The sequence below is a fragment of the Oncorhynchus kisutch genome, linkage group LG7, assembly GCF_002021735.2.
Source record: "Oncorhynchus kisutch isolate 150728-3 linkage group LG7, Okis_V2, whole genome shotgun sequence".
In the NCBI taxonomy this organism is placed as follows: domain Eukaryota; kingdom Metazoa; phylum Chordata; class Actinopteri; order Salmoniformes; family Salmonidae; genus Oncorhynchus; species Oncorhynchus kisutch.
Genome location: NC_034180.2, coordinates 54,377,392 through 54,403,352, shown reverse-complemented (window position 1 = coordinate 54,403,352; position 25,961 = coordinate 54,377,392). Strand labels below are relative to the sequence as shown.

General features: G+C 43.6%; 1 protein-coding gene across 10 annotated transcripts in view; it reads right to left on the bottom strand.

Moving 5' to 3' along the window:
- The window catches only part of smoc1 (SPARC related modular calcium binding 1), a 170,224-nt gene that overhangs the window by 15,668 nt on the left and 128,595 nt on the right, over nt 1-25,961 (bottom strand). For 5 of the 10 annotated variants that reach the window (XM_031829353.1, XM_031829355.1, XM_031829361.1 and 2 more), the window contains 3 exons: nt 20,596-20,701; nt 19,846-20,090; nt 18,768-18,801 (listed from right to left, as the gene is read on the bottom strand). In XM_031829353.1, the coding sequence (XP_031685213.1) occupies nt 18,768-18,801; nt 19,846-20,090; nt 20,596-20,701 (385 nt within the window). Of the gene's footprint in view, nt 1-18,747; nt 18,802-19,685; nt 19,790-19,845; nt 20,091-20,595; nt 20,702-25,961 lie in introns of all 10 variants that reach the window. The other 5 variants (XM_031829358.1, XM_031829360.1, XM_031829354.1 and 2 more) reach the window with 3 other exon arrangements.

Here is a 25,961-nt window from a genome sequence, read left to right as displayed (position 1 = left end):
CTACACACTGACAGGACTCTACAAACTGACCCTGACAGAACTCTACACACTGACAGGACTCTACACACTGACAGGACTCTACACACTGACACTGACAGGACTCTACACACTGACAGGACTCTACACACGGACTATACATATCTCCCTCCCTGTCACCTTACCCCTATACACATCTACCTCCATCACTCCAGTATCCCTGTCCCCTTCCCCCTATACATATCTACCTCCATCACTCCAGTATCCCTGTCTCCTTCCCCCTATACATATCTACCTCCATCACTCCAGTATCCCTGTCTACTATACATATCTACCTCCATCACTCCACTATCCCTGTCTCCTTCCCCCTATACATATCTACCTCCATCACTCCAGTATCCCTGTCTCCTTACCCCTATACATATCTACCTCCATCACTCCAGTATCCCTGTCACCTTACCCCTATACATATCTACCTCCATCACTCCAGTATCCCTGTCTCCTTCCCCCTATACATATCTACCTCCATCACTCCAGTATCCCTGTCACCTTCCCCCTATACATCTCTACCTCCATCACTCCAGTATCCCTGTCTCCTTCCCCCTATACATATCTACCTCCATCACTCCAGTATCCCTGTCTCCTTACCCCTATACATATCTACCTCCATCACTCCAGTATCCCTGTCACCTTACCCCTATACATATCTACCTCCATCACTCCAGTATCCCTGTCACCTTACCCCTATACATATCTACCTCCATCACTCCAGTATCCCTGTCTCCTTCCCCCTATACATATCTACCTCCATCACTCCAGTATCCCTGTCACCTTCCCCCTATACATCTCTACCTCCATCACTCCAGTATCCCTGTCACCTTCCCCCTATACATCTCTACCTCCATCACTCCAGTATCCCTGTCTCCTTCCCCCTATACATATCTACCTCCATCACTACAGTATCCCTGTCTCCTTCCCCCAATACATATCTACCTCCATCACTCCAGTATCCCTTACCCCTATACATATCTACCTCCATCACTCCAGTATCCCTGTCACCTTACCCCTATACACATCTACCTCCATCACTCCAGTATCCCTGTCTCCTTCCCCCTATACATATCTACCTCCATCACTCCAGTATCCCTGTCTCCTTACGCCTATACACATCTACCTCCATCACTCCAGTATCCCTGTCTCCTTCCCCCTATACATATCTACCTCCATCACTCCAGTATCCCTGTCACCTTCCCCCTATACATATCTACCTCCATCACTCCAGTATCCCTGTCTCCTTCCCCCTATACATATCTACCTCCATCACTCCAGTATCCCTGTCTCCTTCCCCCTATACATATCTACCTCCATCACTCCAGTATACCTGTCTCCTTCCCCCTATACATATCTACCTCCATCACTACAGTATCCCTGTCTCCTTCCCCCTATACATATCTACCTCCATCACTCCAGTATCCCTGTCCCCTTCCCCCTATATATATCTACCTCCATCACTCCAGTATCCCTGTCCCCTTACCCCTATACATATCTACCTCCATCACTCCAGTATACCTGTCTCCTTCCCCCTATACATATCTACCTCCATCACTCCAGTATCCCTGTCTCCTTCCCCCTATACATATCTACCTCCATCACTCCAGTATCCCTGTCCCCTTCCCCCTATACACATCTACCTCCATCACTCCAGTATCCCTGTCCCCTTCCCCCTATATATATCTACCTCCATCACTCCAGTATCCCTGTCCCCTTCCCCCTATATATATCTACCTCCATCACTCCAGTATCCCTGTCCCCTATATATATCTACCTCCATCACTCCAGTATCCCTGTCCCCTTCCCCCTATATATATCTACCTCCATCACTCCAGTATCCCTGTCCCCTTCCCCCTATATATATCTACCTCCATCACTCCAGTATCCCTGTCCCCTTCCCCCTATATATATCTACCTCCATCACTCCAGTATCCCTGTCTCCTTCCCCCTATATATATCTACCTCCATCACTCCAGTATCCCTGTTCCCTTACCCCTATACATATCTACCTCCATCACTCCAGTATACCTGTCTCCTTCCCCCTATACATATCTACCTCCATCACTACAGTATCCCTGTCTCCTTCCCCCTATACATATCTACCTCCATCACTCCAGTATCCCTGTCTCCTTCCCCGTATACATATCTACCTCCATCACTCCAGTATCCCTGTCCCCTTACCCCTATACATATCTACCTCCATCACTCCAGTATACCTGTCTCCTTCCCCCTATACATATCTACCTCCATCACTCCAGTATCCCTGTCTCCTTCCCCCTATACATATCTACCTCCATCACTCCAGTATCCCTGTCCCCTTCCCCCTATACACATCTACCTCCATCACTCCAGTATCCCTGTCCCCTTCCCCCTATATATATCTACCTCCATCACTCCAGTATCCCTGTCCCCTTACCCCTATACACATCTACCTCCATCACTCCAGTATCCCTGTCCCCTTACCCCTATACACATCTACCTCCATCACTCCAGTATCCCTGTCCCCTTCCCCCTATATATATCTACCTCCATCACTCCAGTATCCCTGTCCCCTTCCCCTATATATATCTACCTCCATCACTCCAGTATCCCTGTCCCCTTACCCCTATACACATCTACCTCCATCACTCCAGTATCCCTGTCCCCTTACCCCTATACATATCTACCTCCATCACTCCAGTATCCCTGTCCCCTTCCCCCTATACACATCTACCTCCATCACTCCTGTATATAGTATGCTTACCTTCTACATATGTCCTGTATATAGTATGCTTACCTTCTACATATGTCCTGTATATAGTATGCTTACCTTCTACATATGTCCTGTATATAGTATGCTTACCTTCTACATATGTCCTGTATATAGTATGCTTACCTTCTACATATGTCCTGTATATAGTATGCTTACCTTCTACATATGTCCTGTATATAGTATGCTTACCTTCTACATATGTCCTGTATATAGTATGCTTACCTTCTACATATGTCCTGTATATAGTATGCTTACCTTCTACATATGTCCTGTATATAGTATGCTTACCTTCTACATATGTCCTGTATATAGTATGCTTACCTTCTACATATGTCCTGTATATAGTATGCTTACCTTCTATTCCTGTATATAGTATGCTTCCTTACATGTCCTGTATATAGTATGCTTACCTTCTACATATGTCCTGTATATAGTATGCTTACCTTCTACATATGTCCTGTATATAGTATGCTTACCTTCTACATATGTCCTGTATATAGTATGCTTACCTTCTACATATGTCCTGTATATAGTATGCTTACCTTCTACATATGTCCTGTATATAGTATGCTTACCTTCTACATATGTCCTGTATATAGTATGCTTACCTTCTACATATGTCCTGTATATAGTATGCTTACCTTCTACATATGTCCTGTATATAGTATGCTTACCTTCTACATATGTCCTGTATATAGTATGCTTACCTTCTACATATGTCCTGTATATAGTATGCTTACCTTCTACATATGTCCTGTATATAGTATGCTTACCTTCTACATATGTCCTGTATATAGTATGCTTACCTTCTACATATGTCCTGTATATAGTATGCTTACCTTCTACATATGTCCTGTATATAGTATGCTTACCTTCTACATATGTCCTGTATATAGTATGCTTACCTTCTACATATGTCCTGTATATAGTATGCTTACCTTCTACATATGTCCTGTATATAGTATGCTTACCTTCTACATATGTCCTGTATATAGTATGCTTACCTTCTACATATGTCCTGTATAGTATGCTTACCTTCTACATATGTCCTGTATATAGTATGCTTACCTTCTACATATGTCCTGTATATAGTATGCTTACCTTCTACATATGTCCTGTATATAGTATGCTTACCTTCTACATATGTCCTGTATATAGTATGCTTACCTTCTACATATGTCCTGTATATAGTATGCTTACCTTCTACATATGTCCTGTATATAGTATGCTTACCTTCTACATATGTCCTGTATATAGTATGCTTACCTTCTACATATGTCCTGTATATAGTATGCTTACCTTCTACATATGTCCTGTATATAGTATGCTTACCTTCTACATATGTCCTGTATATAGTATGCTTACCTTCTACATATGTCCTGTATATAGTATGCTTACCTTCTACATATGTCCTGTATATAGTATGCTTACCTTCTACATATGTCCTGTATATAGTATGCTTACCTTCTACATATGTCCTGTATATAGTATGCTTACCTTCTACATATGTCCTGTATATAGTATGCTTACCTTCTACATATGTCCTGTATATAGTATGCTTACCTTCTACATATGTCCTGTATATAGTATGCTTACCTTCTACATATGTCCTGTATATAGTATGCTTACCTTCTACATATGTCCTGTATATAGTATGCTTACCTTCTACATATGTCCTGTATAGTTGCTACCTTAATGTCCTGTATATGCTTACCTTCTACATATGTCCTGTATATAGTATGCTTACCTTCTACATATGTCCTGTATATAGTATGCTTACCTTCTACATATGTCCTGTATATAGTATGCTTACCTTCTACATATGTCCTGTATATAGTATGCTTACCTTCTACATATGTCCTGTATATAGTATGCTTACCTTCTACATATGTCCTGTATAGTATGCTTCCTTCTACATATGTCCTGTATATAGTATGCTTACCTTCTACATATGTCCTGTATATAGTATGCTTACCTTCTACATATGTCCTGTATATAGTATGCTTACCTTCTACATATGTCCTGTATATAGTATGCTTACCTTCTACATATGTCCTGTATATAGTATGCTTACCTTCTACATATGTCCTGTATATAGTATGCTTACCTTCTACATATGTCCTGTATATAGTATGCTTACCTTCTACATATGTCCTGTATATAGTATGCTTACCTTCTACATATGTCCTGTATATAGTATGCTTACCTTCTACATATGTCCTGTATATAGTATGCTTACCTTCTACATATGTCCTGTATATAGTATGCTTACCTTCTACATATGTCCTGTATATAGTATGCTTACCTTCTACATATGTCCTGTATATTATATAGTATGCTTACCTTCTACATATGTCCTGTATATAGTATGCTTACCTTCTACATATGTCCTGTATATAGTATGCTTACCTTCTACATATGTCCTGTATATAGTATGCTTACCTTCTACATATGTCCTGTATATAGTATGCTTACCTTCTACATATGTCCTGTATATAGTATGCTTACCTTCTACATATGTCCTGTATATAGTATGCTTACCTTCTACATATGTCCTGTATATAGTATGCTTACCTTCTACATATGTCCTGTATATAGTATGCTTACCTTCTACATATGTCCTGTATATAGTATGCTTACCTTCTACATATGTCCTGTATATAGTATGCTTACCTTCTACATATGTCCTGTATATAGTATGCTTACCTTCTACATATGTCCTGTATATAGTATGCTTACCTTCTACATATGTCCTGTATATAGTATGCTTACCTTCTACATATGTCCTGTATATAGTATGCTTACCTTCTACATATGTCCTGTATATAGTATGCTTACCTTCTACATATGTCCTGTATATAGTATGCTTACCTTCTACATATGTCCTGTATATAGTATGCTTACCTTCTACATATGTCCTGTATATAGTATGCTTACCTTCTACATATGTCCTGTATATAGTATGCTTACCTTCTACATATGTCCTGTATACAGTATGCTTACCTTCTACATATGTCCTGTATATAGTATGCTTACCTTCTACATATGTCCTGTATATAGTATGCTTACCTTCTACATATGTCCTGTATATAGTATGCTTACCTTCTACATATGTCCTGTATATAGTATGCTTACCTTCTACATATGTCCTGTATATAGTATGCTTACCTTCTACATATGTCCTGTATATAGTATGCTTACCTTCTACATATGTCCTGTATATAGTATGCTTACCTTCTACATATGTCCTGTATATAGTAACCTTTATTGTATATTTCATATTTCTAATTTCTTGTGTGTTTGTTTTGTTTATATTTATTACATTGTTGTTGTTTTGACTTTGCAAGAAAGGCATTTCACTGTACTTGTGACTTTAAAACTTTAAAACTTGAAACTTAAAAATCTAATTTCTTACGATTATCAGTAATATGTACAAATGTATAAAACACAGATTACTATGTATACTTTTATAAGACTATAAATGACTAACCATCTTTGGAGAAAAGACCGAATCCCGAAGTATTCCTTTATTAAGGTCAATGGCATCATTTTGTAAAATGTCCCTTTAAGGTCAACTGCATCATTTTGTAAAATGTCCCTTTAAGGTCAACTGCATCATTTTGTAAAATGTCCCTTTAAGGTCAACTGCATCATTTTGTAAAATGTCCCTTTAAGGTCAACTGCATCATTTGTAAAATGTCCCTTTAAGGTCAACTGCATCATTTTGTAAAATGTCCCTTTAAGGTCAATGGCATCATTTTGTAAAATGTCCCTTTAAGGTCAACTGCATCATTTTGTAAAATGTCCCTTTAAGGTCAACTGCATCATTTTGTAAAATGTCCCTTTAAGGTCAATGGCATCATTTTGTAAAATGTCCCTTTAAGGTCAATGGCATCATTTTGTAAAATGTCCCTTTAAGGTCAATGGCATCATGAACATTACCCAGTACCAGGACATTTTAACCAAAACAACTGGTTGCCTCTGCTAGGAGGCTGAAATTTGTCCAAAGGTGAATCTTTCAGCAAGACAATAAGCCCAAGCACACATCAACATCCACAAAGAAATGGTATCTACACAGCCATACAGCCTCTGAGACTCATGCCTCTCTGGCTCTCTCTATCACACCCTCTCTTTCTCTCTCCCCCTGTCTCTCTTATAACTTCCGGCGCCGACAGAGATGGCCTCCTCGCTTCGCGTTCCTAGGAAACTATGCAGTTTTTTGTTTTTTTACGTGTTATTTCTTACATTAGTACCCCAGGTCATCTTAGGTTTCATTACATACAGTCGAGAAGAACTACTGAATATAAGATCAGCGTCAACTCACCATCAGTACGACCAAGAATATGTTTTTCGCGACGCGGATCCTGTGTTCTGCCTTACAAACAGTACAACGGAGCAGATCCTATGCAGCGACCCAAAAAAAACGACTCCGAAAGAGAGGGAAACGAGGCGGTCTTCTGGTCAGACTCCGGAGACGGGCACACCGTGCACCACTCCCTAGCATTCTTCTTGCCAATGTCCAGTCTCTTGACAACAAGGTTGATGAAATCCGAGCAAGGGTAGCATTCCAGAGGGACATCAGAGACTGTAACGTTCTCTGCTTCACGGAAACATGGCTCACCGGAGAGACGCTATCCGAAGTGGTGCAGCCAACGGGTTTCTCCACGCATCGCGCCGACAGAAACAAACATCTTTCTGGTAAGAAGAGGGGTGGGGGCGTATGCCTTATGGCCAACGTGACATGGTGTGATGAAAGAAACATACAGGAACTCAAATCCTTCTGTTCACCTGATTTAGAATTCCTCACAATCAAATGTAGACCGCATTATCTGCCAAGAGAATTCTCTTCGATTATAATCACAGCCGTATATATCCCCCCCCCAAGCAGACACATCGATGGCTCTGAACGAACTTTATTTAACTCTCTGCAAACTGGAAACAATTTATCCGGAGGCTGCATTCATTGTAGCTGGGGATTTTAACAAGGCTAATCTGAAAACAAGACTCCCTAAATTTTATCAGCATATCGATTGCACAACCAGGGGTGGAAAGACCTTGGATCATTGTTACTCTAACTTCCGCGACGCATATAAGGCCCTGCCCCGCCCCCCTTTCGGAAAAGCTGACCACGACTCCATTTTGTTGATCCTTGCCTACAGACAGAAACTAAAACAAGAAGCTCCCACGCTGAGGTCTGTCCAACGCTGGTCCGACCAAGCTGACTCCACACTCCAAGACTGCTTCCATCACGTGGACTGGGAGATGTTTCGTAGTGCGTCAGATAACAACATTGACGAATACGCTGATTCGGTGTGCGAGTTCATTAGAACGTGCGTTGAAGATGTCGTTCCCATAGCAACGATTAAAACATTCCCTAACCAGAAACCGTGGATTGATGGCAGCATTCGTGTGAAACTGAAAGCGCGAACCACTGCTTTTAATCAGGGCAAGGTGTCTGGTAACATGACCGAATACAAACAGTGCAGCTATTCCCTCCGCAAGGCTATCAAACAAGCTAAGCGCCAGTACAGAGACAAAGTAGAATCTCAATTCAACGGCTCAGACACAAGAGGCATGTGGCAGGGTCTACAGTCAATCACGGACTACAGGAAGAAATCCAGCCCAGTCACGGACCAGGATGTCTTGCTCCCAGGCAGACTAAATAACTTTTTTGCCCGCTTTGAGGACAATACTGTGCCACTGACACGGCCTGCAACGAAAACATGCGGTCTCTCCTTCACTGCAGCCGAGGTGAGTAAGACATTTAAACGTGTTAACCCTCGCAAGGCTGCAGGCCCAGACGGCATCCCCAGCCGCGCCCTCAGAGCATGCGCAGACCAGCTGGCCGGTGTGTTTACGGACATATTCAATCAATCCCTATACCAGTCTGCTGTTCCCACATGCTTCAAGAGGGCCACCATTGTTCCTGTTCCCAAGAAAGCTAAGGTAACTGAGCTAAACGACTACCGCCCCGTAGCACTCACATCCGTCATCATGAAGTGCTTTGAGAGACTAGTCAAGGACCATATCACCTCCACCCTACCTGACACCCTAGACCCACTCCAATTTGCTTACCGCCCAAATAGGTCCACAGACGATGCAATCTCAACCACACTGCACACTGCCCTAACCCATCTGGACAAGAGGAATACCTATGTGAGAATGCTGTTCATCGACTACAGCTCGGCATTCAACACCATAGTACCCTCCAAGCTCGTCATCAAGCTCGAGACCCTGGGTCTCGACCCCGCCCTGTGCAACTGGGTACTGGACTTCCTGACGGGCCGCCCCCAGGTGGTGAGGGTAGGCAACAACATCTCCTCCCCGCTGATCCTCAACACTGGGGCCCCACAAGGGTGCGTTCTGAGCCCTCTCCTGTACTCCCTGTTTACCCACGACTGCGTGGCCACGCACACCTCCAACTCAATCATCAAGTTTGCGGACGACACAACAGTGGTAGGCTTGATTACCAACAACGACGAGACGGCCTACAGGGAGGAGGTGAGGGCCCTCGGAGTGTGGTGTCAGGAAAATAACCTCACACTCAACGTCAACAAAACTAAGGAGATGATTGTGGACTTCAGGAAACAGCAGAGGGAACACCCCCCTATCCACATCGATGGAACAGTAGTGGAGAGGGTAGCAAGTTTTAAGTTCCTTGGCATACACATCACAGACAAACTGAATTGGTCCACTCACACAGACAGCATCGTGAAGAAGGCGCAGCAGCGCCTCTTCAACCTCAGGAGGCTGAAGAAATTCGGCTTGTCACCAAAAGCACTCACAAACTTCTACAGATGCACAATCGAGAGCATCCTGGCGGGCTGTATCACCGCCTGGTATGGCAACTGCACCGCCCTCAACCGTAAGGCTCTCCAGAGGGTAGTGAGGTCTGCACAACGCATCACCGGGGGAAAACTACCTGCCCTCCAGGACACCTACACCACCCGATGCTACAGGAAGGCCATAAAGATCATCAAGGACATCAACCACCCGAGCCACTGTCTGTTCACCCCGCTGTCATCCAGAAGGCGAGGTCAGTACAGGTGCATCAAAGCTGGGACCGAGAGACTGAAAAACAGCTTCTATCTCAAGGCCATCAGACTGTTAAACAGCCACCACTAACATTGAGTGGCTGCTGCCAACACACTGTCAATGACACTGACTCAACTCCAGCCACTTTAATAATGGGAATTGATGGGAAATGATGTAAATATATCACTAGCCACTTTAAACAATGCTACCTTATATAATGTTACTTACCCTACATTATTCATCTCATATGCATACGTATATACTGGACTCTATATCATCGACTGCATCCTTATGTAATACATGTATCACTAGCCACTTTAACTATGCCACTTTGTTTACATACTCATCTCATATGTTATACTGTACTCGATATCATCTACTGTATCTTGCCTATGCTGCTCTGTACCATCACTCATTCATATATCCTTATGTACATATTCCTTATCCCCTTACACTGTGTATAAGACAGTAGTTTTTTTTGGAATTGTTAGTTAGATTACTTGTTCGTTATTACTGCATTGTCGGAACTAGAAGCACAAGCATTTCGCTACACTCGCATTAACATCTGCTAACCATGTGTATGTGACAAATAAAATTGGATTTGATTTGATGATTTGATTCTTGCTGTCTCTCTCGCTGTGTCTATCTCTGTGTCTCTCGCTGTCTCTCTCTCTGTCTCCCCATGTCTCCCCCTTTCTCTCTCTCTCTGTCTCCCTCTGTCTCTCTCTTTCTCCACCTGTCTCTCTCTTTCTGTCTCCCTCTTTCTCCCTCTTTCTCCCTCTGTCTCTCTTTCTCCACCTGTCTCTCTCTCTCTTTCTCCCTCTTTCTCCCCCTGTCTCTCTCAGTCTCTCTAAAAAAAACCTAAAAAGACAAATCAACAGCCCAGATTGAGTCCTGAGTGGTATCCAATAAAACTGTCTCTTAAACTGCATTTAGCTTCAGGCCACAAAACATGTAGGTGAGAGAGTAGTGACCCCCCCCCCCTTTCCCACCTCCCCCCCAGCCCTCCTCATAACACCCCTAATGTTGATCCTGGCAGGTCTGACCTCGGGCCGCTAACGCTTGACATTATGCCTGCTCTGCTCTGCTCTGCTCTAGTGCGAGGAGCCACTGTTCTCCAGGCCGGGCTGGGCCAGAGTAAACACATTACCTCAGCTCTCTGCAGCACTCTGTTTGGTTCCTCAGGGCTCCACTAGACTCCGCTAGGCCCACTGGTCTACAGGCTGAACAGAGAGGAGAGTTGGCGTAGCTGGCCAGAATCAACAGCACTGACCGACGGGACTAATAATGGAGGGAATCCCACCAGACAAAACAACACAGACAGAGGGGAGGGAGACAGAAAGGGAGGAATAGCGAGGGTGTGAGAGAGAAAGCAAGAGAGGTAGGGAAGGAGAGAGAAAGGGAGAAAGGGAGGGAGAGAGAGAGAGAAAGGGATGGAGGGTGGGTGGGAGTGAGAGAGAAAGGGAGAGGGAGGGAGGGAGAGAGAGAGAGAGAGAAAGGGATGGAGGGAGGGTGGGAGTGAGAGAGAAAGGGAGAGGGAGGGAGGGAGGGAGAGAGAGAGAGAGAGAGAGAGAGAGAGAGAGAGAGAGAAAGGGAGAGGGAGGGAGGGAGAGAGAAAGGGAGAGGGAAGGAGAGAGAAAGGGAGAAAGGGAGGGAGAGAGAGAGAGAGAGAGAGAGAGAGAGAGAGAGAGAGAGAGAGGGATGGAGGGAGGGAGGGATGGAGGGAGGGAGGGAGGGAGGGAGGGAGGGAGGGAGGGAGGGAGGGAGGGAGGGAGGGAGGGAGGGAGGGAGGGAGAAAGATAGGGAGAGGGAGGGAGGGAGGGAGGGAGAAATGGGAAGGGTGGGAGGGAGAAAGATAGGGAGAGGGAGGGAGGAGAGAGGAGACTGAGACAGAAAGAAAGACAGAGTGAACGAAATACAGATATCCTTTCTGTTCTGTAACCTCTCAGTAGCACATGATCAGGGATTGTGTTCCTGCAGATGGTATCATGTGTTTGACCTCCCAGTATCAGGACAGGGTAGTACAACTAGCTGGTGACCTCCCAGTAACAGTACAGCAAGCTGGTGACCTCCCAGTAACAGTACAGCTAGCTGGAGACCTCCCAGTAACAGGACAGCTAGCTGGTGACCTCCCAGTAACAGTACAGCTAGCTGGTGACCTCCCAGTAACAGGACAGCTAGCTGGTGACCTCCCAGCAACAGTACAGCTAGCTGGTGACCTCCCAGTAGGGGACGATGTGCTTTTTGGAGGAGATCTGGTATCTCCAAAATTCCACTAAAGGATTCTATTGAGTGATGGGTGAGAGGAGGGGTGAGGAGGAATGAGGAGGGGTGAGGAGGAATGAGGAGGGATGAGGAGGAATGAGGAAGGGTGAGGAGGAATGAGGAGGGATGAGGAGGAATGAGGAGGGGTTGGGAAGAGAATGAGAAGGGGTGAGGAGAAATGAGGAGGGGCGAGGAGGAATGAGGAGGGGTGAGGAAGAGAATGATGAGGGATGAGGAGGGGTGAGGAGGAATGAGGGGTGAGGAGGAATGGGGAGGGGTGAAGAGGAATGAGGAGGGGTGAGGAGGAATGAGGAGGGGTGAGGAAGAGAATGAGGAGGGGTGAGGAGGAATGAGGAGGGGTTAGGAAGAATGAGGAGGGGCGAGGAGGAATGAGAAGGGGTGAGGAGGAATGAGGGGTGAGGAGGAATGAGGGGTGAGGAGGAATGAGGGGTGAGGAGGAATGAGAAGGGGTGAGGAGGAATGAGGGGTGAGGAGGAATGAGAAGGGGTGAGGAAGAATGAGGGGTGAGGAGGAATGAGAAGGGGTGAGGAGGAATGAGAAGGGGTGAGGAGGAATGAGGGGTGAGGAGGAATGAGGGGTGAGGAGGAATGAGAAGGGGTGAGGAGGAATGAGGGGTGAGGAGGAATGAGGGGTGAGGAGGAATGAGAAGGGGTGAGGAAGAATGAGGGGTGAGGAGGAATGAGAAGGGGTGAGGAGGAATGAGGGGTGAGGAGGAATGAGAAGGGGTGAGGAAGAATGAGGGGTGAGGAGGAATGAGGGGTGAGGAGGAATGAGAAGGGGTGAGGAGGAATGAGGGGTGAGGAGGAATGAGGGGTGAGGGGTGAGGAGGAATGAGAAGGGGTAAGGAGGAATGAGGGGTGAGGAGGAATGAGGAGGGGTGAGGAAGAATGAGGAGGGGTGAGGAGGAATGAGGAAGGGTGAGGAAGAGAATGAGGAGGGGTGAGGAAGAGAATGAGAAGGGGTGAGGAGGAAAGAGGAAGAATGAGGAAGAGGATGCTGGGACACATACTGTCACCAGATGCTAGATCTCTCCAAGAGAGGGTCTCTTCATTTCCCAAATATTTCTCTGGTAACAATAACCTTTGATTGGTTGGGTTCATAGAGGGCGTGTACAGTAACATTCATCTGTTCATCCACTGACTGAATGACTGGTTGGCTGAATGACTGGTTGGCTGAATGACTGGTTGGCTGACTGATTGGCTGACTGGTTGGCTGAATGAGTGACTGACTGGTTGGCTGAATGAGTGACTGACTGGTTGGCTGACTGAGTGGTTGGCTGAATGAGTGACTGACTGGTTGGCTGACTGAGTGTTTGGCTGAATGAGTGGTTGGCTTAATGTTTGACTGACTGGTTGGCTGAATGAGTGACTGACTGGTTGGCTGAATGAGTGACTGACTGGTTAGCTGAATGAGTGGTTGGCTGAATGAGTGACTGACTGGTTGGATGAATGAGTGACTGAATGGTTGGATGAATGAGTGACTGACTGGTTGGCTGAATGAGTGATTGACTGGTTGGATGAATGAGTGACTGACTGGTTGGATGAATGAGTGACTGACTGGTTGGCTGAATGAGTGACTGACTGGTTGGATGAATGAGTGAATGAGTGAACAAGTATAGAAACACTACCTCCATCGCCTACCTGTGTGTTAGGTAAGAAACACTACCTCCATCACCTACCTGTGTGTTAGGTAAGGTTAAAGTGAATTAGACTGTGCTACATCTGAACAGGCATAGAAGGAGTTTGAAAAAACACTTAGTTTTCCATGTTGTCTGATTTATCAATTTTTATCACATTATATTTTTTTACCTTTATTTAACGAGGCAAGTCAGTTAATTAAGAACAAATTCTTACTTAGAATGACGGCCTAGGAACAGTGGGTTAACTGGCCTAGGAACAGTGGGTTAACTGGCCTAGGAACAGTGGGTTAACTGGCCTAGGAACAGTGGGTTAACTGGCCTAGGAACAGTGGGTTAACTGGCCTAGGAACAGTGGGTTAACTGGTCTAGGAACAGTGGGTTAACTGGCCTAGGAACAGTGGGTTAACTGGCCTAGGAACAGTGGGTTAACTGGCCTAGGAACAGTGGGTTAACTGCCTGTTCAGGGGAACAGTGGGTTAACTGGCCTAGGAACAGTGGGTTAACTGCCTGTTCAGGGGAACAGTGGGTTAACTGGCCTAGGAACAGTGGGTTAACTGCCTGTTCAGGGGCAGCATGACAGATTTGTACCTTGTCAGCTCAGGGATTCAATCTAACACACACACACAGCGTCTGCAGTAGTAGGTGCCAGGGTACAATGAGGGATTGGAAGTAGTTTTTATTTGTATTTTCTCAGTGGAAGAAACCTTGCTTACTGCCCCAGGCCAACTGGAATGTTCCAACAGTCTCTAAAAAACATCAGCTGAATCTTTATGGAACTCACATTTCCTCTCTACTTCAGTCGACAGGGGTGTTTCTCAATACGCAGACTACCGTGCTCTGACGGGGTGTTTCTCAATACGCAGACTACCGGAGCTCTGACGGGGTGTTTCTCAATACGCGGACTACCGTGCTCTGACGGGGTGTTTCTCAATACGCAGACTACCGGAGCTCTGACGGGGTGTTTCTCAATACGCGGACTACCGTGCTCTGACAGGGTGTTTCTCAATACGCAACCTACCGTGCTCTGACGGGTGTTTCTCAATATGCAGACTACCGTGCTCTGACGGGGTGTTTCTCAATACACAACCTACCGTGCTCTGACGGGGTGTTTCTCAATATGCAGACTACCGTGCTCTGACGGGGTGTTTCTCAATACGCAACCTACCGTGCTCTGACGGGGTGTTTCTCAATTTGCAACCTACCGTGCTCTGACGGGGTGTTTCTCAATACGCAGACTACCGGAGCTCTGACGGGTGTTTCTCAATATGCAGCCTACCGTGCTCTGACAGGGTGTTTCTTAATATGCATACTACCGTGCTCTGACGGGGTGTTTCTCAATAGTCCAAATTAAAGTAGGCACTTTTTTAGATCCATACATCATTTACATATTTGGAATTTGCATTTCAACATTTCAACCACGTCAAAAAAAAAAAACGACAACGTTTCTTGAAAACCATTGTCAGACATTATTTGGGGCAGCAGGTAGCCTTGTGGTTAGAACGAAAGGTTGCTGGATCGAATCCCCGAGCTGACAATGTAAAAATCGGTCATTCTGACCCTGAACAAGGTAGTTAATCCACTGTTCCTAGGCCGTCATTGACAATAAGAATTTGTTCTTAACGGGCTTGCCTAGGTTAAATAAAGGTTAAAAATTTGAGCTGAAGCGAGAGAAAATATATTCTGACTTCAGAATGAATGTTGCCCATTCACATCTCATATTGTTGCCTGACTACAATATTGTATCTTGATACCTGATCATTTTGGTATGTTTGCCTGCCTACAATAACCACTGTCGTGTGTGGACATGCTAATCGAAGCCCATACACACAATACCTCATAATGACAAAGTGAAAACAGGTTTTTAGAAATGTTTGCAAATGTATAAAAAATAAAAACAGAAATACCTTAATACCTTCAGACCCTTCGCTATGAGACTCGAAATTTAGCTCACGTGCATCCTGTTTCCATTGATCATCCTTGAGATGTTTGATTGGAATACACCTGTGATAAATTCAATTGATTGGACATGATTTGGAAAAGTGAACACCTTGAAAAGTTCACACAGTTGACAGTTTGGAACCACCAAAACTCTTCCTAGAGCTGGTCGCCTGTTCAAACTGAGCAATTGGGGGAGAAGGTCCTTTGTTAGGGAGGTGATAAAGAACCCGATGGTCACTCTGACAGAGCTCCAGAGTTCCTCTGTGGGAGAAACTTCCAGAAGGATAACCATCTCTACAGCACTCCACCAATCAGGCCTTTCACGGTAGAGTGGCCAGACGGAAGCCACTCCTCCGTAAAAGGCACAATCAGCCCGCTTGGAGTTTGCCAAAAGGCACCTAAAGACTCTGAGACCATGAGAAACCAGATTCTGAATTGGCCTGAATGCCAAGGGTTACGTCTGGAGGAAACCTGGCACCATTGCTATGGTGAAGCATGGTGGTGGCAGCATCATGCTGGGGGGATGATTTTTTAGCAGCATGGACTGGAAGACTAGTCAGGATCGAGGGAAAGATGAACAGAGAAAAGTACAGAGAGATCCTTGATGAAAACCTGCTCCAGAGTGCTCAGGACCTCAGACTGGGGGCAAAGGTTCACCTTCCAACAGGACAATGATCTTAAGCACACAGCCAAGAGGAGGAGTGGCTTCGGCACAAGTCTCTGAATGTACTTGAGTGGCCCAGCCAGAGGCCGGACTTGAACCTGATCGGACATCTCCCCATCCAACCTGACAGAGCTTGAGAGGCTCTGCAGAGAAGAATGGGAGAAACTCCCCAAATACAGGTGTGTCAAGCTTGTAGCGTTATTCCCAAGAAGACCTGAGGCTGTAATCGCTGCCAAAGGTGCTTCAACAAAGTACTGAGTAAAGGGTCTGAATATGTATTTAAAAAAACATATTTTCCTTTGTCATTATGGGGTGTTTAGATTAATGAGGGAAGAAAATGATTTAATATTCTACAAATAAACACTATTGTGTGGGGTGCAACTCCATATTAAGAAGGCGTTTGTAATGTTCTGGACATTGTATAATGGTTAGATTTTTAGCATTTTCTTCTCAATTCAGAACCTAAAACAACATTTATAAACATTAAACTCAGTCAGGGTTTCAACTTAGTTAGAATAGTAGAATACACCAGCTGTATTTTCTAAATGTCGTTGTGCATCTGCAGTTTATTTTTTCTCTTGCTATGTTAGTCACTGACAGTCACTCAATTAGCCCACGTTAGCTAAAATGTTTTAGATTGGTAAATTAGTCTAGCGGCCTGCTATCTAAACTTAGTAATCAGGGTCAAATTACCAGCTGCCACCCCCCCCATTGATTTTGTTAGTCAGTCTTACTCAGATATCATATAATTATTATTTTTAAATTACATTCTCTCCACCCTATGGCAAAAATATGTAGAATTGCATGAAATTAGTTCTATATTGCAAAATCTTCTTTCCACCCCATGGCAACTGTGGCCCCTCATGATGAGCTCAGATTGATTCCTAGTGGCCCCCACCCCCATCAAAATGGCCCATTCCTGCCTTAGATTTACCAAATATTTCAACAGTGTAAGCATATGTTGCAGGACAGTGAATATATATATATATATATTTTTTTTTATATTGACCCCAAAGAATTATCATAAGGGGGTTAGGCATCAGTGATGGAGTTGACAACAAATAATTAAAACAGACATAATTTTGCCTACACAAATGAAAGTTCAATGAAAGTTCAATAAAAAATATTTATAAAATATATAAAATTATTCACTTGAAAATCCCCAATAAGATCTATCAGATCTTTCAGCAATCTGACCGAGTTTACTTTTTACCGAGTTGACAAAAATTGAATTTTTCTTCTTCCTTCAAGTGGTATAAACAGTAGACATTTAGTCTTCCTTCAAGTGGTATAAACAGTAGACATTTAGTCTTCCTTCAAGTGGTATAAACAGTAGACATTTAGTCTTCCTTCAAGTGGTATAAACAGTAGACATTTAGTCTTCCTTCAAGTGGTATAAACAGTAGACATTTAGTCTTCCTTCAAGTGGTATAAACAGTAGACATTTAGTTTCTCCTCAGTTGATGTATAACTCTACAACCTAATTAAAATTAACATATTTTAACCAAAATTAACATCTTAATCTATAAGGGAGATGGAGTTGACAGTTTATGGTTGTAACCATGGTGATTCCAATATCGTTTGTTTACATCTATCAACAGTAGAGAACATTCCAGACCATGAGGGGTCTTATTGCTCTAGATGTAATGAGGACATGAATAAGGGGTCCTTATGGTATAGGTGACCCTGCACATTCCTGATTCATTTAGGATTTTAGACCAATCTGACTGTTCACCAAATGTCCAGAAATATCTTTTAGGAATCAAAGTTTTGAGAGAAATAATTCTTTAAAAAGGACTTTTGGAAGATATCCTTTAACATAAAATCATTTTCCAGTTCATATCCATTATTGTCAGTTTCTTTCATTTTAAACACTTTTTTTTTTTGAAGAGTTTGTTCCGAACAAGGGCATTTCTGGGCATAGAGCCCAACATTTTTTTCCCCTTATAAAATTCCCACAACGACATTTTTTTAAAAAGCTCAAATAACGCGACAACAACAAACAAAAGTTTCCCTGACGGACTTTCCCGACTTCCAAGAAATGCCTGATTCACTGTAAAAGCAAAGACCTCCAAGTATATCTAGAACATAAAGCTGTGTGCATCTGAATAAGAAGCCTGCAGACCAATATCAGAAGCCAGTCTAAAGCTTAAGTTATACCCCAACCCAATAACTACAATTAGCTAAGGCAAAATACCCATCCTGCATTGCTGAGTAGCAAAGAAATGTGCAGCCACACAAGTTGTAACTCGATGCAAACGACACAGGGTGGGCATCTTGCGTTAAGTACTGCAACAGGGTATACATTTGGTTTACATACAAGGATGGTTAATGGATTATATTGAAGCGGTCCACAGCGGTTTAAGGTGGTGCTAAGGTTAGTGAAAGCATATTAGTGGGTCTTACTGAACAAATTAATCCCTTGCCTTGTCCCTTGGTTGATGCTGCTCACAGAACTACCTGTAGAAGGAAAGGGAAGAGGGGAGGGGAGAGAGGAGGGGAGGGGAGGAGAGGAGAGGAGAGGAGGGTAGAGGAGAGGAGAGGAGAGGAGAGGAGGGTAGAGGAGAGGAGAGGAGAGGAGAGGAGAGGAGAGGAGAGGAGAGGAGAGGAGAGGAGAGGAGAGGAGAGGAGAGGAGAGGAGAGGAGGGGAGGGGAGGGTAGAGGAGAGGGTAGAGGAGAGGAGAGGAGAGGAGAGGAGAGGAGAGGAGGGAGGGGAGGGGAGGGGAGGGGAGAGGAGAGGAGAGGAGAGGAGAGGAGAGGAGAGGAGAGGAGAGGAGAGGAGAGGAGAGGAGAGGAGAGGAGAGGAGAGGAGTGGAGAGGAGAGGAGAGGAGAGGAGAGGAGAGGAGAGGAGAGGAGAGGAGAGGAGAGGAGAGGAGAGGAGAGGAGAGGAGAGGAGAGGAGAGGAGAGGAGAGGAGAGGAGAGGAGAGGAGAGGAGAGGAGAGGAGAGGAGAGGAGAGGAGAGGAGATATATAAGTCTTATAATACATTATAACAAGGTCATTTTCACTGCTAACACAACAGATCCCAATGATCTGAGATGCTGATCCACACATCCTGTCTGGTTGTCCATTGTGCTGTACGGCCAGACGGGGACAGGGCCTGGATTGGAGGTGTAGTCTGTCCTCGCCTAGCTGCTAGCTAGCTAATTACTGGCTAATAACCAATTACTTGTGCACTGCAAAATGTCTGGACAGTTAGCAACATAGTTCAGAGACATTAAGTTCCTGCTGAGTTCTTCGGAGGATAGAAATGAAAGACGGCTCCATAATGAACGATGTACGATGAACTATTGAACAACTATCCAGTATGCCAGAGAAGAATGCTCTGTACCAAAATACTTACCCTCCTTGCTGACCCCAAGACAACCCTTCAGCTCCAGAAGTGAGTTGGCTTTGTCCTTGTTCAGGTCACAGAATACTCACCCTCCTTGCTGACCCCAAGACAACCCTTCAGCTCCAGAAGTGAGATGGCTTTGTCCTTGTTCAGGTCACAGAATACTCACCCTCCTTGCTGACCCCAAGACAACCCTTCAGCTCCAGAAGTGAGATGGCTTTGTCCTTGTTCAGGTCACAGTAGTCAGTGAACTTCCTGGCACATTTCTTGGGTTTGGCTTTCTTCTTGACATATCTCTTGAAGGGCTTCAGCTCCTTCTTGTTGATGTCATGGCTGCTGTTGTTGTCCAGCTGGGTAAAGTACCAGTGGACCACCCTCTCCTCTAGAGTGTGGCTGGGGTCCGGCTCCATCAACCTGCACAGGACAACAGGGTTCAGACACAGGTAGAAGGAAACGGAAGAGGGTTCGACTCAAACCTCCACAGGGGCACCCAGTACTCATACACAGGTACAGACACTCAGAACCTGCTCAGGTACACACACTCAGAACCTGCTCAGGTACACACTCAGAACCTGCTCAGGTACACACTCAAAACCTGCTCAGGTACACACTCAGAACCTGCTCAGGTACACACTCAGAACCTGCTCAGGTACACACACTCAGAACCTGCTCAGGTACACACTCAGAACCTTCTCAGGTACACACTCAGAACCTGCTCAGGTACACACTCAGAACCTGCTCAGGTACACACTCATAACCTGCTCAGGTACACACACTCAGAACCTGATCAGGTACACACTCAGAACCTGCTCAGGTATACACTCAGGGCTCCAGATCTAATTCTCCATCCAAACCTAATGATAGAGATTTCAACATCATAGTTGACTGTTTAAGCTTGAGGGGAAAACATACGACTTACCTCCCACCACCAGAGGGGGTTGGTGAGTTAATGGCCTGGACCATGTCTGTGGTGAGGGCGTCTAAAAGGCTGGTAATGAATTCCATTTTTTTACCCTCCGGGCAGCCTGTCACAGCAACACAGAGACAGCACAGTCAGTAGTAAACAATCACTACCACAGTCTCACTGCAACACAGAGACAGCACAGTCAGTAGTAAACAATCACTACCACAGTCTCACTACAACACAGAGACAGCACAGTCAGTGGTAAACAATCACTACCACAGTCTCACTGCAACACAGAGACAGCACAGTCAGTAGTAAACAATCACTGCCACAGTCTCACTGCAACACAGAGACAGCACAGTCAGTAGTAAACAATCACTGCCACAGTCTCACTGCAACACAGAGAAAGCTTAGTCACTCTTCAACAGTCATTACCACAGTCTCACTGCAACACAGAGAACGCTTAGTCACTGTTAGAAGACAACTAAGCTGTACTGAAATATAATGGCTTTGGCAGAAAGGACTCAGGCTCCATTAAAAGGTCCAAGCTTGATGACCAGTCTTAAGTATCTCTGGTAAACAATAGAACTACTGCAGATGGCTGAGCATAGTGTTAAGTATCTCTGGTAAACAGTAGAACTACAGCAGATGGCTAAGCACAGTGTTAAGTATCTCTGGTAAACAGTAGACCTACAGCAGATGGCTGAGCACAGTGTTAAGTATCTCTGGTAAACAGTAGAACTACAGCAGATGGCTAAGCACAGTGTTAAGTATCTCTGGTAAACAGTAGAACTACAGCAGATGGCTGAGACCAGTGTTAAGTATCTCTGGTAAACAGTAGACCTACAGCAGATGGCTAAGCACAGTGTTAAGTATCTCTGGTAAACCGTAGACCTACAGCAGATGGCTGAGACCAGTGTTAAGTATCTCTGGTAAACAGTATAACTACAGCAGATGGCTGAGACCAGTGTTAAGTATCTCTGGTAAACAGTATAACTACAGCAGATGGCTGAGACCAGTGTTAAGTATCTCTGGTAAACAGTATAACTACAGCAGATGGCTGAGACCAGTGTTAAGTATCTCTGGTAAACAGTATAACTACAGCAGATGGCTGAGACCAGTGTTAAGTATCTCTGGTAAACAGTAGAACTACAGCAGATGGCTGAGACCAGTGTTAAGTATCTCTGGTAAACAGTAGACCTACAGCAGATGGCGAGACCAGTGTTAAGTATCTCTGGTAAACAGTATAACTACAGCAGATGGCTGAGACCAGTGTTAAGTATCTCTGGTAAACAGTAGAACTACAGCAGATGGCTGAGACCAGTGTTAAGTATCTCTGGTAAACAGTAGACCTACAGCAGATGGCTGAGACCAGTGTTAAGTATCTCTGGTAAACAGTAGAACTACAGCAGATGGCTGAGACCAGTGTTAAGTATCTCTGGTAAACAGTAGACCTACAGCAGATGGCTAAGCACAGGGTTAAGTATCTCTGGTAAACAGTAGAACTACAGCAGATGGCTGAGACCAGTGTTAAGTATCTCTGGTAAACAGTAGACCTACAGCAGATGGCTGAGACCAGTGTTAAGTATCTCTGGTAAACAGTAGACCTACAGCAGATGGCTAAGCACAGTGTTAAGTATCTCTGGTAAACAGTAGAACTACAGCAGATGGCTAAGCACAGTGTTAAGTATCTCTGGTAAACAGTAAACCTATAGCAGATGGCTGAGACCAGTGTTAAGTATCTCTGGTAAACAGTATAACTACAGCAGATGGCTGAGACCAGTGTTAAGTATCTCTGGTAAACAGTAGAACTACAGCAGATGGCTGAGACCAGTGTTAAGTATCTCTGGTAAACAGTATAACTACATCAGATGGCTGAGACCAGTGTTAAGTATCTCTGGTAAACAGTATAACTACAGCAGATGGCTGAGACCAGTGTTAAGTATCTCTGGTAAACAGTATAACTACAGCAGATGGCTGAGACCAGTGTTAAGTATCTCTGGTAAACAGTATAACTACATCAGATGGCTGAGACCAGTGTTAAGTATCTCTGGTAAACAGTATAACTACAGCAGATGGCTGAGACCAGTGTTAAGTATCTCTGGTAAACAGTATAACTACAGCAGATGGCTGAGACCAGTGTTAAGTATCTCTGGTAAACAGTAGACCTACAGCAGATGGCGAGACCAGTGCTAAGTATGCTACAGCTATACCTGGTGATGAATGGAGATGGAGAAAGGAGAAAACACTATTTTTAACTGTGTGTGTGTGTGTGTGTGTGTGTGTGTGTGTGTGTGTGTGTGTGTGTGTGTGTGTGTGTGCGTGTGTGTGTGCGTGTGTGTGTGTGTGTGTGTGTGTGCGTGTGTGTGTGCGTGTGTGTGCGTGTGTGTGTGTGTGTGTGTGTGCGTGTTTAACTATTCTTGTGGAGCCCAGAAGAGGGTTAGGGGTTAAGGAAAAAATGATTTTGTGTGTGTGTGTGTGTGTGTGTGTGTGTGTGTGTGTGTGTGTGCGTGTGTGTGTGTGTGTGTGAATGTGTGTGTGTGTGCGTGTTTGACTATTCTTGTGGAGCCCAGACGAGGGTTAAGGGTTTAGAAAAAAATATTTTGTGTGTGTGTGTGTTATATTGGGGTTTTGCAACATGAGACTAAAGACATGTTGGTTTCAATAAGCTCTGATGTTTTGGTCTTCTAAACCTAAAGAGCGAAAACAGGCTCTGTAACATCGGTACCAAACGAATTAGCAGAATCATTGGTATGAACTGAACTGAACTTTCACCTGTATCAGACATGAGTCACATGTAAGGAGCAATCTGAGGGACTCTCAGCATGCCTTATTTAAGAGCACAGATATTGACTCCGCAAGTTTAAAACAAACAGGTCTATAAGTTCCTCGTTGCCAGCTGCTATCAGCCGTCTCAGTCATCTCTAATAACATATTGCTGGATATATTGTCGGGGGGTCATGTGTTTTTACTAAGTGCTGCTAAATGAATCGGCCACTGGGGATAATAAAGACACTACAGGTGATTTAGAGTTGTGTTCTAAATGACACCCTATAATAAAGACTCTACAGGTGATTTAGAGTTGTGTTCTAAATGACACCCTATAATAAAGACTCTACAGGTGATTTAGAGTTGTGTTCTAAATGACACCCTATAACAAAGACACTACAGGTGATTTAGAGTTGTGTTCTAAATGACACCCTATAATAAAGACTCTACAGGTGATGCAGAGTTGTTTTCTAAATGACACCCTATAATAAAGACTCTACAGGTGATTTAGATTTGTGTTCTAAATGACACCCTATAATAAAGACTCTACAGGTGATTTAGAGTTGTGTTCTAAATGACACCCAATAATAGAAAACACTACAGGTGATTTAGAGTTGTGTTCTAAATGACACCCTATAATAAAGACTCTACAGGTGATTTAGAGTTGTGTTCTAAATGACACCCTATAACAAAGACACTACAGGTGATGTAGAGTTGTTTTCTAAATGACACCCTATAATAAAGACTCTACAGGTGATTTAGAGTTGTGTTCTAAATTACACCCTATAATAAAGACTCTACAGGTGATTTAGAATTGTGTTCTAAATGACACCCTATAATAAAGACTCTACAGGTGATTTAGAGTTGTGTTCTAAATGACACCCTATAATATAGACTCTACAGGTGATTTAGAGTTGTGTTCTAAATGACACCCTATAATAAAGACTCTACAGGTGATTTAGAGGTGTGTTCTAAATGACACCCTATAATATCGACTCTACAGGTGATTTAGAGTTGTGTTCTAAATGACACCCTATAATAAAGACTCTACAGGTGATTTAGATTTGTGTTCTAAATGACACCCTATAATAAAGACTCTACAGGTGATTTAGAGTTGTGTTCTAAATGACACCCAATAATAGAAAACACTACAGGTGATTTAGAGTTGTGTTCTAAATGACACCCTATAATAAAGACTCTACAGGTGATTTAGAGTTGTGTTCTAAATGACACCCTATAACAAAGACACTACAGGTGATGTAGAGTTGTTTTCTAAATGACACCCTATAATAAAGACTCTACAGGTGATTTAGAGTTGTGTTCTAAATTACACCCTATAATAAAGACTCTACAGGTGATTTAGAATTGTGTTCTAAATGACACCCTATAATAAAGACTCTACAGGTGATTTAGAGTTGTGTTCTAAATGACACCCTATAATATAGACTCTACAGGTGATTTAGAGTTGTGTTCTAAATGACACCCTATAATAAAGACTCTACAGGTGATTTAGAGGTGTGTTCTAAATGACACCCTATAATATCGACTCTACAGGTGATTTAGAGTTGTGTTCTAAATGACACCCTATAATAAAGACTCTACAGGTGATTTAGAGTTGTGTTCTAAATGACGCCCTATAATATAGACTCTACAGGTGATTTAGATTTGTGTTCTAAATGACACCCTATAATAAAGACTCTACAGGTGATTTAGAGTTGTGTTCTAAAGTACACCCTTATAATAAAGACTCTACAGGTGATTTAGACTTGTGTTCTAAATGACACCCTATAATAAAGACTCTACAGGTGATTTAGAGTTGTGTTCTAAATGACACCCTATAATATAGAGTCTACAGGTGATTTAGAGTTGTGTTCTAAATGACACCCTATAATAAAGACTCTACATGTGATTTAGAGTTGTGTTCTAAATGACACTCTATAATAAAGACTCTACAGGTGACTTAGAGTTGTGTTCTAAATGACACCCTATAATAAAGACTCTACAGGTGATTTAGATGTGTGTTCTAAATGACACCCTATAATATAAACTCTACAGGTGATTTAGAGTTGTGTTCTAAATGACACCCTATAATAAAGACTCTACAGGTGATTTAGAGTTGTGTTCTAAATGACACCCAATAATAGAAAACACTACAGGTGATTTAGAGTTGTGTTCTAAATGACACCCTATAATAAAGACACTACAGGTGATTTAGAGTTGTGTTCTAAATGACACCCTATAATAAAGACTCTACAGGTGATTTAGAGTTGTGTTCTAAAGTACACCCTTATAATAAAGACTCTACAGGTGATTTAGAGTTGTGTTCTAAATGACACCCTATAATAAAGACTCTACAGGTGATTTAGATGTGTGTTCTAAATGACACTCTATAATATAGACTCTACAGGTGATTTAGAGTTGTGTTCTAAATGACACCCTATAATAAAGACTCTACAGGTGATTTAGAGTTGTGTTCTAAATGACACACAATAATAGAAAACACTACAGGTGATTTAGAGTTGTGTTCTAAATGACACCCTATAATAAAGACACTACAGGTGATTTAGAGTTGTGTTCTAAATGACACCCTATAATAAAGACTCTACAGGTGA